The sequence below is a fragment of the Octopus sinensis genome, unplaced genomic scaffold, assembly GCF_006345805.1.
Source record: "Octopus sinensis unplaced genomic scaffold, ASM634580v1 Contig17413, whole genome shotgun sequence".
Lineage (NCBI taxonomy): Eukaryota > Metazoa > Mollusca > Cephalopoda > Octopoda > Octopodidae > Octopus > Octopus sinensis.
In genome coordinates this window covers 6,501-21,062 of record NW_021835042.1, presented here as the reverse complement: position 1 = coordinate 21,062, position 14,562 = coordinate 6,501, and the positions used below count along the sequence as shown (strand labels likewise).

General features: G+C 36.5%; 1 protein-coding gene across 1 annotated transcript; it reads right to left on the bottom strand.

Moving 5' to 3' along the window:
- Positions 1-1,577: 1,577 nt before the first annotated feature.
- On the bottom strand, positions 1,578-13,977 carry LOC115231105 (acyl-protein thioesterase 1; the record flags this gene model as incomplete). The annotated part of the gene is made up of 6 exons (XM_029801189.2): positions 1,578-1,718; positions 4,494-4,658; positions 5,525-5,700; positions 10,237-10,307; positions 11,505-11,552; positions 13,886-13,977. Coding segments are annotated over 6 exons (606 nt in total), but the record flags the coding sequence as incomplete, so codon positions are not given.
- Between the last annotated feature and the right edge of the window lie 585 nt (positions 13,978-14,562).

Below are 14,562 nucleotides of genomic sequence, written 5' to 3'. Positions count from 1 at the left end.
ACAAACTTTAAAAAAAAATAATTAAGAAAAGACTCTAATTATCCTTTAATTAGATTATTTGATGCCAGTCCAAAACATCGTCAGGTGTGAATTTTTTTTTTTTTGTCTTAACAGCATCTGTGAAACTTCAAGTAATGCACATGTGAATCAAAGTGTAAAACCAAATATATTATATATATATATATGTATATACATATATATACATGCACAACCACATACGCACAAATACACACATATGCATATATATATATATAATGCATGTGTGTATGTGTGTGTGTGTATATATATATATACATACACATATATAGACATATATGCATATATATAGACATATATGCATGTATGTATATATACATAAATATGCATATATAGACATAGATGCATGTGTGTGTACATATATATACATAAAGACATATATGCATATATATATAGACATATATGCATGTATATATATACACATATATGCATATATAAAGACATATATACATATATGTATACATATATATGCATATATACATGTATACATATATATACACATATATAAACATATGCATATAAATATATATACACACACATGCATATATATATATAAATGCACATTACTTACAAACTATTAATTTGCCAATGTTTTGTGTTATTGTCCTCGTGGCAAACAGAAATTAATATTTTATTACTTATACATTAACTATATATATATATGTATATATATACATAAATATAAACATATATATGCATACATGCATATATGAATATAAAATGTATGTTCATGTGTGTGTGTGTGTGTGTGTGTGTGTGTATATATATATATATATATATATATATATATATACACACACACACATACATCCCCACCAACCCCTAGCCCCACACAAAAAAAAACGGTGTCTTTTCTAATATTTAAGTGCTTGGGTTGTTTGCGGTGTATTGCACTTATGACAAATATATATTTATATATGCATGTGTATATATACATATATATGCGCATATATGTGTGTATATATATATCTATCTATGCATATATATATATATTTATATCTATATATGCATATGTATATATACATATATATGCGCACATATATATATATATATATATATATATATGTGCATATATATATATATATATGTGCATATATATATATACATATATATATATATAATGTGCATATATATATATATATATGTGCATATATATATATATATACATGTGCATATATATATATATACATATATGTGCATATATATATATATATATATATATATATATACATGCATCTAATATTTATACGTAGGTAAACATATGTAATGTCAACAACATTATTATGATGATTATTATAATTATTATTATTATTATTATTAATATTATTAATATCAAACGTCCGGTTTCTCCTCCTCCTCCTCCTCATCATCATCATCATAAAAGTCCCCAACCGTCCGAAAAAAAAAAGTCAAAATTTAACAAAAAAAAAAAAAAAAAGGTCTGAGTACTTTTTGTGTTTTCCATTTTAAAAACGAAAAAAAAAAAATATCAACATAAAAAATGTTTTTTTTTTTCTTAAAAAAAATCATTGGATGTTTTCTTGGGGTTTTTTTTTTCCACTTTTGTTTTCTTAGTAACAACAAAAAAAAAAAAAACAAAAAAACATCCATTCCAGTGTCCTACAGGTTCAGGGTTCCAGCCCCAGCGTTTCCATAATATACTTCTTCACATCATCCATTTCCTGGCAGACAAAAAAAAAAAATGAAATCAAAATGAAAAATATATACAGTGTATCCAAGAATTTACTAAAATCAGGCAAATTTTAAAAAAAGATTTTATGTTTATTAATTAACTAGCAGTATTGCCCGGCGTTGCTCGGGTTTGTAAGGGAAATAACTATATAACCATTTTTAGAGAGTTACTTCCCTTATATAACCCAAGCAAAAATCATTAAAAATGCGGAAAAATGATGGTAAATTTTTTTTTAAATCATAGACTCATTGTAGATAGCGCGCTAATACCAGGAGGGCTCGATATGAATGACGACTATAATACCCGCCGCTTGGTTAAACTGCACCGAAAAATGTGGAGTAGTTAGAATCTAAATCGGAGGAGACAGAATCTCACACACACAACTTCAATTTTATATATAAAGATTTTCATACCAAAAAAAATACATTTATATTGGGTTGTCCGGAAAGTTTGTGCCAATTTTTAAAGGAAAGAAAAAGGTCAATAAATTACATTTTTAATCAACGAAATATGAACCATTTTGTTGCACAATGCATCTCCGTCTTTCCTTTAACTTGAAAATACCCTCTTCCCAGATTTGAGGTGGTTTCATGGCAAAGAATTCATCAAGGTATCTTTTTACGCCATGCAAGGAATTGAAATTTCTACCATTAAGACTATTCTGCAGAGACCTGGATAAGTGGAAATCTGAAGGAGCAATATCTGGTGAATATGGAGGGTGGGGTAACACATCCCAGCCGAGCTTCAGCAATATTTGTTTGGTTCCCAAAGCATCAAGTGCTGAAAATGAACTTTCTTATCTTCCATTTTAAAGGGTTACAGAATTAATACAGGTTATAGGAACATTAATCTTCTTCCACGAAAAGATAGCTTAAACTGTGCTCTAAATGGAAGTGTAGTCAAATCCTTTTTTATGGACTCAACCATGTTCTAAGATAAGTCAAAAGGTAAGATACTATAAATCAGCACAAACTTTCCAGACAACCCAATATCTTGAGAGAAAAGCAGAGCTAGCTTAAACTGTGCTCTAAATGGAGGTGTAGTCAAATCCTATTTTATGGACTCAACCATGTTCTAAAATAAATCGAAAGATAAGCTACTATAAATCGGCACAAACTTTCCAGACAACCCAATATCTTGAGAGGAAAGCAGAGCTAGCTTAAACTGTGCTCTAAATGGAGGTGTAGTCAAATCCTATTTTATGGACTCAACCATGTTCTAAAATAAGTCGAAAGATAAGCTACTATAAATCGGCACAAACTTTCCAGACAACCCAATATCTTGAGAGGAAAGCAGAGCTAGCTTAAACTGTGCTCAAAATGGAGGTGTAGTCAAATCCTATTTTATGGACTCAACCATGTTCTAAAATAAGTCGAAAGATAAGCTACTATAAATCGGCACAAACTTTCCAGACAACCCAATATCTTGAGAGAAAAGCAGAGCTATCTTAAACTGTGCTCTAAATGGAGGTGTAGTCAAATCCTATTTTATGAACTCAACCATGTTCTAAAATAAGTCGAAAGATAAGATACTATAAATCGGCACAAACTTTCCAGACAACCCAATATCTTGAGAGAAAAGCAGAGCTAGCTTAAACTGTGCTCTAAATGGAGGTGTAGTCAAATCCTATTTTATGAACTCAACCATGTTCTAAAATAAGTCGAAAGATAAGCTACTATAAATCGGCACAAACTTTCCAGACAACCCAATATCTTGAGAGAAAAGCAGAGCTAGCTTAAACTGTGCTCTAAATGGAGGTGTAGTCAAATCCTATTTTATGAACTCAACCATGTTCTAAAATAAGTCGAAAGATAAGCTACTATAAATCGGCACAAACTTAACTTTCCAGACAACCCAATATCTTGAGAGAAAAGCAGAGCTAGCTTAAACTGTGCTCTAAATGGAGGTGTAGTCAAATCCTATTTTATGGACTCAACCATGTTCTAAAATAAGTCGAAAGATAAGCTACTATAAATCGGCACAAACTTTCCAGACAACCCAATATCTTGAGAGAAAAGCAGAGCTAGCTTAAACTGTGCTCTAAATGGAGGTGTAGTCAAATCCTATTTTATGGACTCAACCATGTTCTAAAATAAGTCGAAAGGTAAGCTACTATAAATTGGCATGAACTTTCCGGACAAACCAATAAATTTTATGCCAAAACTTTATTGAAAATTTTTAACATGGTCAGTGGCAAGAGAGGAAGAGGCCGACCAAGAACCCGCTGGCTTGACACCATCAAGAGTGATACCAGAATGGACATAGCCAATCTGAAAGAAGCGGCCCAGGATAGAACTGACTGGGGGACACTGATCCAACGAGTGACCGAGAGTCGACTTCGACTGAGCGGATAGATGGATGGGAACCCTTCATATTTCAGCTCTATTTTTAGCGTTGCAAAACACATTTCGAAGTATTTCAGGAGTTATCTCCTGCACTGCTAACTGAATGCACTCTTTAAGTTTAGCTAAACTATTTGCTCAATGCTGGGGATGGATGTAGAGAAAATAATTGCAGCTAGTTTGGAAAAAAAACTGTCAGGGCCAGAGAAGCAAGATCCAACAGGAATTAAAATAATTCATAACCCTATGAAAGGAGGTGCCTGATGTCTCTCTTCCTATGGTCCCTTCTAGGACTAGTGAGCAAAGAAGACAAATGGAAACGATTCAGTGAGCAAAGAAGACAAATGGAAACGATTCAATTTATCAATCAATTCAAACAGAAATTAGCAACGAGGAGGCGGGGGTTTGACCCCTTCACTTACCCTTTTACATGAAGAATGCGGCATTCCTTCGTATGTCTTGAATTTTGCATTTGGATCAAAGGACTTGATCAGTTGGTAAGTAAGATGACCCCAATGGCATGGAACCAGGGGGTCTGCTGTACCGTGACACAGAAACAATGGAGTGTTCTTATTGCCTACCACTACCTGAAATACAACAAGAAAATATAGCATCAACATCATATTTCTTTATTACCCACAAGGGGCTAAACACAGAGAGGACAAACAAGGACAGACAAACGGATTAAGTCGATTACATCGACCCCAGTGCGTAACTGGTACTTATTTTATCGACCCCGATAGGATGAAAGGCAAAGTCGACCTCGGCGGAATTTGAACTCAGAACATAAAGGCAGGCAAAATATCTATTTCTTTATTACCCACAAGGGGCTAAACACAGAGGGGACAAACAAGGACAGATAAACGGATTAAGTCGATTACATCGACCCCAGTGCGTAACTGGTACTTATTTTATCGACCCCGATAGGATGAAAGGCAAAGTCGGCCTCGGCGGAATTTGAACTCAGAACATAAAGGCAGGCAAAATATCTATTTCTTTATTACCCACAAGGGGCTAAACACAGAGGGGACAAACAAGGACAGACAAAGGGATTAAGTCGATTACATTGATCCAAGTGCGTAACTGGTACTTAATTTATCGACCCCAAAAGGATGAAAGGTAAAGTCGACCTCGGCGGAATTTGAACTCACACTAGGGAAAATGGAAAAAAGTCTTTTATGTTTCGAGCCTATGCTCTTCATCAGAAAGGAACACGAAAATTAAACAGAAAGAGAATAAAAGGGCTTCTTTCAGTTTCTACCTACCAAATCTACTCACAAGGCCTTAGTCAGCCTGAGGCTATAGAAGACATTTGCTGAAGGTGGCCATGCAGTGGGACTGAACTCGGAGCCATGTGGTCGGGAAGCAAGCTACTTATCACACAGCCATCAAATCGCAAAAAATAAAATAAAACAACAGAACACATTTTTTTTTTACAAGAACCCCTACTTACCTCTGGGAACTGTTTATTAAGCGGAAGCCAAGAACTAAGGGCCAAGACACCAGCAAGGGGTTTTGTCAATGTAAATGCTGTGTAAAGGGCTACAGCCCCTCCTTGCGAAAATCCTCCGATTATGACTTTGTTGCTGGGTATACCATTTGATTCTTCTTTGTCAATTAGGTCCTTCACTGGAATCAAAGAAAGACAGGTAAGACAGGATAGGTAGGTGGGTGAAGGGGAATAGGTGTAAAGGTGTCTGTATGGACAGACAGGTAAGATAAATAAGACAGGTAGGTGGGTAAAGGGATAGGTGGGCAGGTGGACTGACGGACTGGTATGGTAAGATAGACTCATCAATAGACAGGCAGATATATTGAATGATGGACAGATAGACAGGTAGGTAGATAGACAGACAGGTAGATAGATAGATTGAATGATAGATAGACAGATATGTTTCTTTATTAGCCACACAGGGCTGCACACAGACAGGACAAAATTACAAGGTAGAGCTTTTCTTTTGGGGGTAAAAGAAGGGGGTTTGGTTTTCGATCAAAAGGGATCGTAAATGGAAAGAAAGAGGACAAAAAAAGGGGTGGATAAAATAAAATTTTTAAAAAAAAGGGGGGGGGAGGAAAAACATTGGATCAATAGGGATCGTTATCACAGAAATGTCAATATGAAGTGTAAAGGGGAGGACAGGTGAGGTTTACCAGTGGAAAGAAAAGCCTACGGAAAAGACCACGGTAACCTCGGTCAATGACGTCACATGTTATATTTCTTTTTTTATTTTTTTTTTGCAAATAAACAACTCTCTGATAGATAGACAGATAGATAGATAGATAGACAGACAGGTAGGTAGATTGAATGATAGATAGATAGATTGAATAAATGCGAACGATCTGTGAGAAAAAGCAGGAAAGACTAGTGGGGGGGGGAGCTTGGATGGAAATGGCAGGGGGGATAAGAGTTGTCTCTCTTTGGCCTGTTAGAAACAACTGTAACATCTTGATCAGTGGGTTCTCAACTATTTTTTACCTGTGGACCCCTTTGACACCTGTTTTATTCACTACAAACAGGAAAATTAGAACTCAAAATATGAGTGTATGTAGACTTTTATTTAATATTAGGCAGATTCGTAAAAAACACCATTTGAGTGTGGCTGATACCAGTGCCACCTGACTGGCACCTGTGCCACATAAAAAGCAGTCTGAGTGTCACTAATGCCAGTGCCGCCTGACTGGCACCTGTGCCAGTGGAACGTAAAAAACACCATTTGAGTGTGGCTGAGACCAGTGCCATCTGACTGGCGCCTGTGCCACATAAAAAGCAGTCTGAGTGTCACTAATGCCAGTGCCGCCTGACTGGCACCTGTGCCACTGGAACGTAAAAAGCACTGTTTCCAGTGTGACCAATGCCAGTGCCGCCTGACTGGCACCTGTGCCAGTGGAACGTAAAAAGCACCATTTGAGTGTGGCTGAGACCAGTGCCACCTGACTGGCGCCTGTGCCACATAAAAAGCAGTCTGAGTGTCACTAATGCCAGTGCCGCCTGACTGGCACCTGTGCCAGTGGAACGTAAAAAGCACCGTTCAAGTGTGACCAATGCCAGTGCCACCTGACTGGCACTAGGAAGGGCATCCAGCTGTAGAAACCTTGCCAAATCATATTGGAGTCTGGCACAACCTCCCGGCTTGCCAGTCCTCAGTCAAACCCATCATCATCTTTAATGTCCATTTTCCATGCTGGCACAGGTTACATGGTTTGACAGGAGCTGACCAAACTCCAACTGTCTGTTGTGACATAGTTTCTACAGCTGGATGCCCTTCCTAATGCCAACCACTTTGCATACATACATTTTGTATACATAAATACATTATATATAGGCGCAGGAGTGGCTGTGTGGTAAGTAGCTTGCTAACAAACCACATGGTTCCGGGTTCAGTCCCACTGCGTGGCATCTTGGGCAAGTGTCTTCTGCTATAGCCCCAGGCCGACCAATGCCTTGTGAGTGGATTTGGTAGACAGAAACTGAAAGAAGCCTGTCGTATATATATGTATATGTATGTATGTATGTGTATGTGTTTGTGTGTCTGTGTTTGTACCCTTAGCATTGCTTGACAACCGATGCTGGCGTGTTTACGTCCCTGTCACTTAGCGGTTCGGCAAAAGAGACCGATAGAATAAGTACTGGGCTTACAAAGAATAAGTCCCGGGGTCGATTTGCTCGACTAAAGGCGGTGCTCCAGCATGACCGCAGTCAAATGACTGAAACATGTAAAAGAGTATATACATATATATATATATTTTTATTGCCCACAGGGGCTAAAACATAGAGGGAACAAACAAGGACAGACAAAGGGTTTAAGTCAATTACATCAAGGATCCACCACAATAAAATAGCAATCAAAGGGGTTCAACATCATTTAGCATCCGCTTTCCATGCTAGCATGGGTTGGACGGTTCATCTGGGGTCTGGGAAGCCAGGAGGCTGCACCAGGCCCAGTCTGATCTGGCAATGTTTCTACGGCTGGATGCCCTTCCTAATGCCAACCACTCCGTGAGTGTAGTGGGTGCTTTTTACGTGCCAGACGGGGCTAGCAAACGGCCATGGTTGGATGGTGCTTTTTACGTGCCACCGGCATAAATAAGAAATAGTTGAGAACCCCTGCTTTAGATGTATGTATTGGTACGTATTGCAAGAAACAGCTGGGTTTCTTTCACTAACGCTATATGTAGTTCAACCTACAGAAGTTAATAGGAATTTTGAAAGGGGTTTCTATGAAACTAGTTTTTAAACATCAAATGGTTATCAGGATCCACCATAATATAAAAAGCAATCAAAAGGGTTCATCATCATCATCATCATTGTTTAACGTCCGCTTTCCATGCTAGCATGGGTTGGACGGTTCGACCGGGGTCTGGGAAGCCAGGAGGCTGCATCAGGCTCCAGTCTGATCTGGCAGAGTTTCTACAGCTGGATGCCCTTCCTAACGCCAACCACTCCGCAAGTGTAATGGGTGCTTTTTACGTGCCACCTGCACAGGTGCCAGGGGGGTCCGGCATCGGCCACTATCGGTTGGGGCTTTTAACATGCCACCAGCACGGGAGCCAACCAAGGCCACGTTCGGATGGTGCATTTTATGTGCCACCGGCACAGAAGCCAGTAGGGGTGGCGCTGGCATCGGCCACGTTTGGATGGTGCTTTTTATGTGCCACCGGCACAGGAGCCAGTCGAGGCTGGTAACGGCCACGTTCGGATGGTGCTTTTTATGTGCTACCGGCACAGGAGCCAGTCAAGGCGGCGCTGGTAACGACCACGTTCGGATGGTGCTTTTTATGTGCCATCGGCACAGGTATCACAACTACTATTTCCATTGATATTTATTTCGATGTTCATGTTCATGTTCATAGATAGGAAATGGTTAAGAACCCCTGCTTTAGATGTATGTATTGCAAGAAACAACGAGGTTTCTTTCTCTGACATTTTACATAGTTCAACCTACAGAAGCTAAAGTGTGAAAAACAAAATAAAAATTTTGAAAGGGGTTTCTATGAAACTAGGTTTTAAACATCAAATGGCTAGTGGGGTTCACCAGAATAAAATATTAAATGAAGGGGTCCATAAATAAAAAGCGGTTGAGAACCCCTGCTTTATAGCAATCAAAGGGATCCATAACGAAAAAAAAGTGGCTGAGAACCACTGGTCTACATCATGGACAACTTTAATTAATTTACCATTTTACATTTCGTTTTGGAATTATTGCAATGTTTTCCATTCGTTAATAAAAACATTATCTGAGTACAATATCCGGATCTTTTCGGTTTGAACGACAGTTTTTTCTAGTGGTGTCATATGAAATTGTCACCCATAATTATGACCCTAGTATCGATCTATTGCATTTCAATCTGTTTTAGGGTTAGGGTTAGAGGTGGGGGGAAGGGTATCTTTTTTTTCTTCACAAATATAAATAAACCCAATCTGTTTCTTAAACAAGGGACATATTCATACGACACAGAATGCTTTTTAACTCAATAGACGTCACTGATTGGTTGAAATTGCAGAAATTGAAGAAAAAAAACAACAAATATCTTACAAACTATAGTATTTTCTAAATAAAGCCAAGAGAAAAAGATGTTTTATAAACACATTCTAGCAGGCGCAGGAGTGGCTGTGTGGTAAGTAGCTTGCTTACTAACTACATGGTTCCGGGTTCAGTCCCACTGCGTGGCATCTTGGGCAAGTGTCTTCTGTTATAGCCCCGGGCCGACCAATGCCTTGTGAGTGGATTTGGTAGACGGAAACTGAAAGAAGCCTGTCGTATATATATGTATATGTATGTATGTGTTTGTACCCTTAGCATTGCTTGACAACCGATGCTGGTGTGTTTACGTCCCCGTCACTTAGCGGTTCGGCAAAAGAGACCGATAGAATAAGTACTGGGCTTACAAAGAATAAGTCCTGGGGGTCGATTTGCTCGACTAAAGGCGGTGCTCCAGCATGGGCGGCAGTCAAATGACTGAAACAAGTAAAGAGAGAGTTCAAACGGAAAAGATCCCAATATCCTTATTCATTCCTACGCTATAACAACTACCATCATCACAGTAACTATGGATAGAGGCTGGCGTTATATATCTGCATCCCCTACTAAGACCACCACCACCGTCACCACATAGACGTGTTTATACTGATGGACATGGAGGAGGTGCGACTGTTGAGTGACTTACATTTCAATGATGCCGATTTTATTCCAGATTCATCTTCTGGACACTCAGGTCCCAAACCAAGAATGTCGAACCTAAAAGAAAAAACAAGGAAAAAAGATAAAAAGAAAGACACAAAAAATACTATTAAATATATCAAGAGTGATAACAATAATAATAATAATAATATAATAATAATAATAATAATAATATAATATAAAAATAATATTATAATAATAATAAAATAATAATAATAATAATATAATAATATAAAAATAATAATAATAACAATAATAATATAATAATAATAACAATAATAATAATTATAATAATAATAATTATAATAATAATAATAATAATATATGGGCTACAGCAAATATTCTGCTCAATACCACAGATTTGCTTGTCAGTTGTTTGACCTTAACCATTGAGCATGTCCCTTAGTGGCTGATGATATGTGCATCTCTGATCACGAGCAGAAGTAGTGGGGAGCATCATAGCCATGTGTTGAGAGGGATTCTTGGGGTTTGAATAGTTCACCTCTGGAAACATGGTGGTTCTTTCAACATCCTTAAACAACCCTTATTCAGGGACCGTTTGAGCGGGATGGGCTACTCAACCTGAAGAAAATTCTAACTGGGCCCCACCTGCAAGGTCATGTGCTGTTTATCTTAATATGAGATCACCAGTCCGCGCACATATGGTTGTGATGCATGTGCCTGGTGTACCTTTATCAGACGGGTAGTCATGATGGGTATATTGGGCTTCGTATATTTTACCCCAGTGTCACTTTGATGGCATGAACTGCTCTCTCACTCAATAATAATAATAATAATAATAATAATATAATAATAATAATAATAACGATAATAATAATAATAATATAATAATAATAATAATAATAATTATAATAATAATAAAAAATGCCCTGATGCAGTACCAGGCAGTGGCTCTCATGGCTTTTGATCTTAACTGATTGGAAGTGTTATCATGTCCATTGTTTTGTCTTGGTATAACAGATGGGTTACAGCAAATATTCTGCTCATTACCACAGAATTTGTTGAACAGAAACTGAAAGAAACCCATCGTATAAGTATAGATATGTGTGTTTGCCCTCCATCACAACTGGTGTTGGTGTGTTTATGTCCCTGTAACTTAGTAAAAGAGACCGATGGAATAAGTACCGGACTTGACAAAAAAAAAAAAAAAAAGTACCAGTGCTTCAAGGTGGTGCCCCAGCATGGCCACAGTCCAATGACTGACCCCAGTAAGAAAAAATAGAAGATGCTTACCAAGAGGTCATCCTCATACCACCGTTTAGTGATACAGGTTGTATGGGTCTGAAAGACAAAAGGAAAGATAACGATTAGATAAAATGCTAATGAGAAATAAGGTTGCTGTGAGGTCAAGAGGTTTGCTTCCCAACCACATCGTCTCTGGTTCAATCCTACTGCAGCACAGCACCTTGGACACATGTCTTCTACTTACAGACCTAAGCTGACCCAAACCTTGGCAGAGTGGACGTGGCAGACGGAAAATGAAAACAGCTTGCATGTGTGTGTATATGTGTGTGTATGAAAATATATATATATATCACGTGATCACGTGACTGACCAGACCATCAGATGTTGTTACACATCGCTGGTCACAATGCGTTCGCATTGTTTTAGCCTTCGAATGATGCCACCCCTCTGGCTAAGCGAGCAGGCCAACAGAAGAAAGAGTACAGCAGGGATCACCACCACCTACCGGAGCCTCGTGGAGCTTTTAGGTGTTTTCGCTCAATAAATACTCACAACGCCCGGTCTGGGAATCAAAACCGCGATCCTACGACCGCGAGTCCACTGCCCTAACCACTAGACCATTGCGCCTCCAGATATATATATATATAATATATATAAACAATTGCAGCGTGGAAGGTGTTTGTAAGCCATTTAAGAAACACACAAAAGCCGTTCGATTCACTTCAACATTTAAGTTTAATTTGTCAAAATATTTTCGTCGCTTTAAGACCGCGACCTGTTCACTGACAAAAATCCATGCTGAATAAGGTTTATATATATATATACACAATTGCAGCGTGGAGGTGTTTGTAAGCCATTTAAGAAACACACAAAAGCCGTTCGATTCACTTCACTTCAACATTTAAGTTTAATTTGTCAAAATATTTTCGTCGCTTTAAGACCGCGACCTGTTCACTGACAAAAATCCGTGCTGAATAAGGTTTATATATATATATATATATATATATATATATATATATATATATACAATTGCAGCGTGGAAGGTGTTTATAAGCCATTTAAGAAACACACAAAAGCCGTTCGATTCACTTCAACATTTAAGTTTAATTTGTTAAAATATTTTCGTCGCTTTAAGACCGCGACCTGTTCACTGACAAAAATCCATGCTGAATAAGGTTTATATATATGTATATAATTGCAGCGTGGAAGGTGTTTGTAAGCCATTTCGATTCACTTCAACATTTAAGTTTAATTTGTCAAAATATTTTCGTCGCTTTAAGACCACGACCTGTTCACTGACAAAAATCCATGCTGAATAAGGTTTATATATATATATATATATACAATTGCAGCGTGGAAGGTGTTTGTAAGCCATTTAAGAAACACACAAAAGCCGTTCAATTCACTTCAACATTTAAGTTTAATTTGTTAAAATATTTTCGTCACTTTAAGACCGCGACCTTCTCACTGACAAAATCTGTGCTGCATCTGTATTTGCCCTCTGTGCGACGAAAATATTTTGACAAATTAAACTTAAATGTTGAAGTGAATTGAACGGCTTTTGTGTGTTTCTTTAATGGCTTATAAACACCTTCCACGCTTCAATTGTTTTCGTTTCAGCACACGATCTCAGATCAAATCACTTGCTATGCAAGTACATCTCCGTAATATATATATATATAAATAAATTATTAAGGTGGCTATTCACAATTTAGAACTGATAGGCTACAAGGACAGTAGTCACTAAAGTAACAGAGGGTGCTAGGAAGCACCGGCATTGCTAGAAATAAGAGTCGAAAGTGCTCTCATGTGGCTAAGAGTTGTTTTGACCTTATTTGTAGCAATGCTGGTGCTTACTAACATCCTCTGTCACTTTAGTATTTATTGTATATATATATATAGTCTAGGCGTAGGAGTGGCTGTGTGGTAAGTAGCTTGCTTACTAACCACATGGTCCCGGGTTCAGTCCCACTGTGTGGCACTTTGAGCAAGTGTCTTCTACTATAGCCTCAGTTCAGCAAAAGAGACCGATAGAATAAGAACTAGACTTACAAAGAATAAGTCCTGGGGTTGATGTGCTCGACTAAATTCGGTGCTCCAGCATGGCCACAGTCAAATGACTGAAACAAGTAAAAGAGTAAAAGAGTAACCCATTTTATTTATCTCATGACCCACTGAAGGGTCGGGACCTTCATTTTGAAAAACGCTGCCTTAAACAACTTTAACTATGAACAGAAATCAGTGATGTATTCAGAAGGTTTAAAGGACTGAAACAAGATTATGAAGATCAATAAATTCACTCCTCAAAAGAGAAACAATAGAGAAAATTTCTTGAAGCACAGAATCTCCATAGCTGCCAAAAAGCAATGAAATATTCTTGTTGTCGGTGTTGCTGCTAATGAAAGTAAATCAAAGGAAAGGTAACTCACGCTGTGGGGCATACACATTTGATATGTTTAAAATGGAAAGCCCGCATCTGATCCGCCCAGCCATGGCTGAAAAAGACAAATTCAATAATAATAATAATTAATAATAATAAATAATAATAATAAATAATAATAATATAATAATAATAAAAAGTAATAATAATAAATAATAATAATAAATAATAATAATAATAATAATAATAATAAATAATAATAATAAATAATAATAATTAATAATAATAAATAATAATAATAAATAATAATAATAATAATAAATAATAATAATATAATAATAATATATATAATAAATAATAATAAATAAATATAATAATAATAATAATAAATAATAAATAATAATAATATAATAAATAATAATAATAAATAATAAATAATAATAACTAATATATAATAATAATAATAATAAATATATATAAATAATAATAATAATAATAATATAATAATAATAATAAATAATAATAAATAATAATAAATAATAATAATAAATAATAATAATAATAAATAATAATAATAATAAATAATAATAATAAATAATAATAATAATAATAAATAATAATAATAATAATAATAATAGTTGTCAGAGATCATGAAGGAAAAAAATGCTTTCTAATTGATGTATCAATACCAGCAGATGACAACGTGTCTCTAAAAGAAATGGAGAA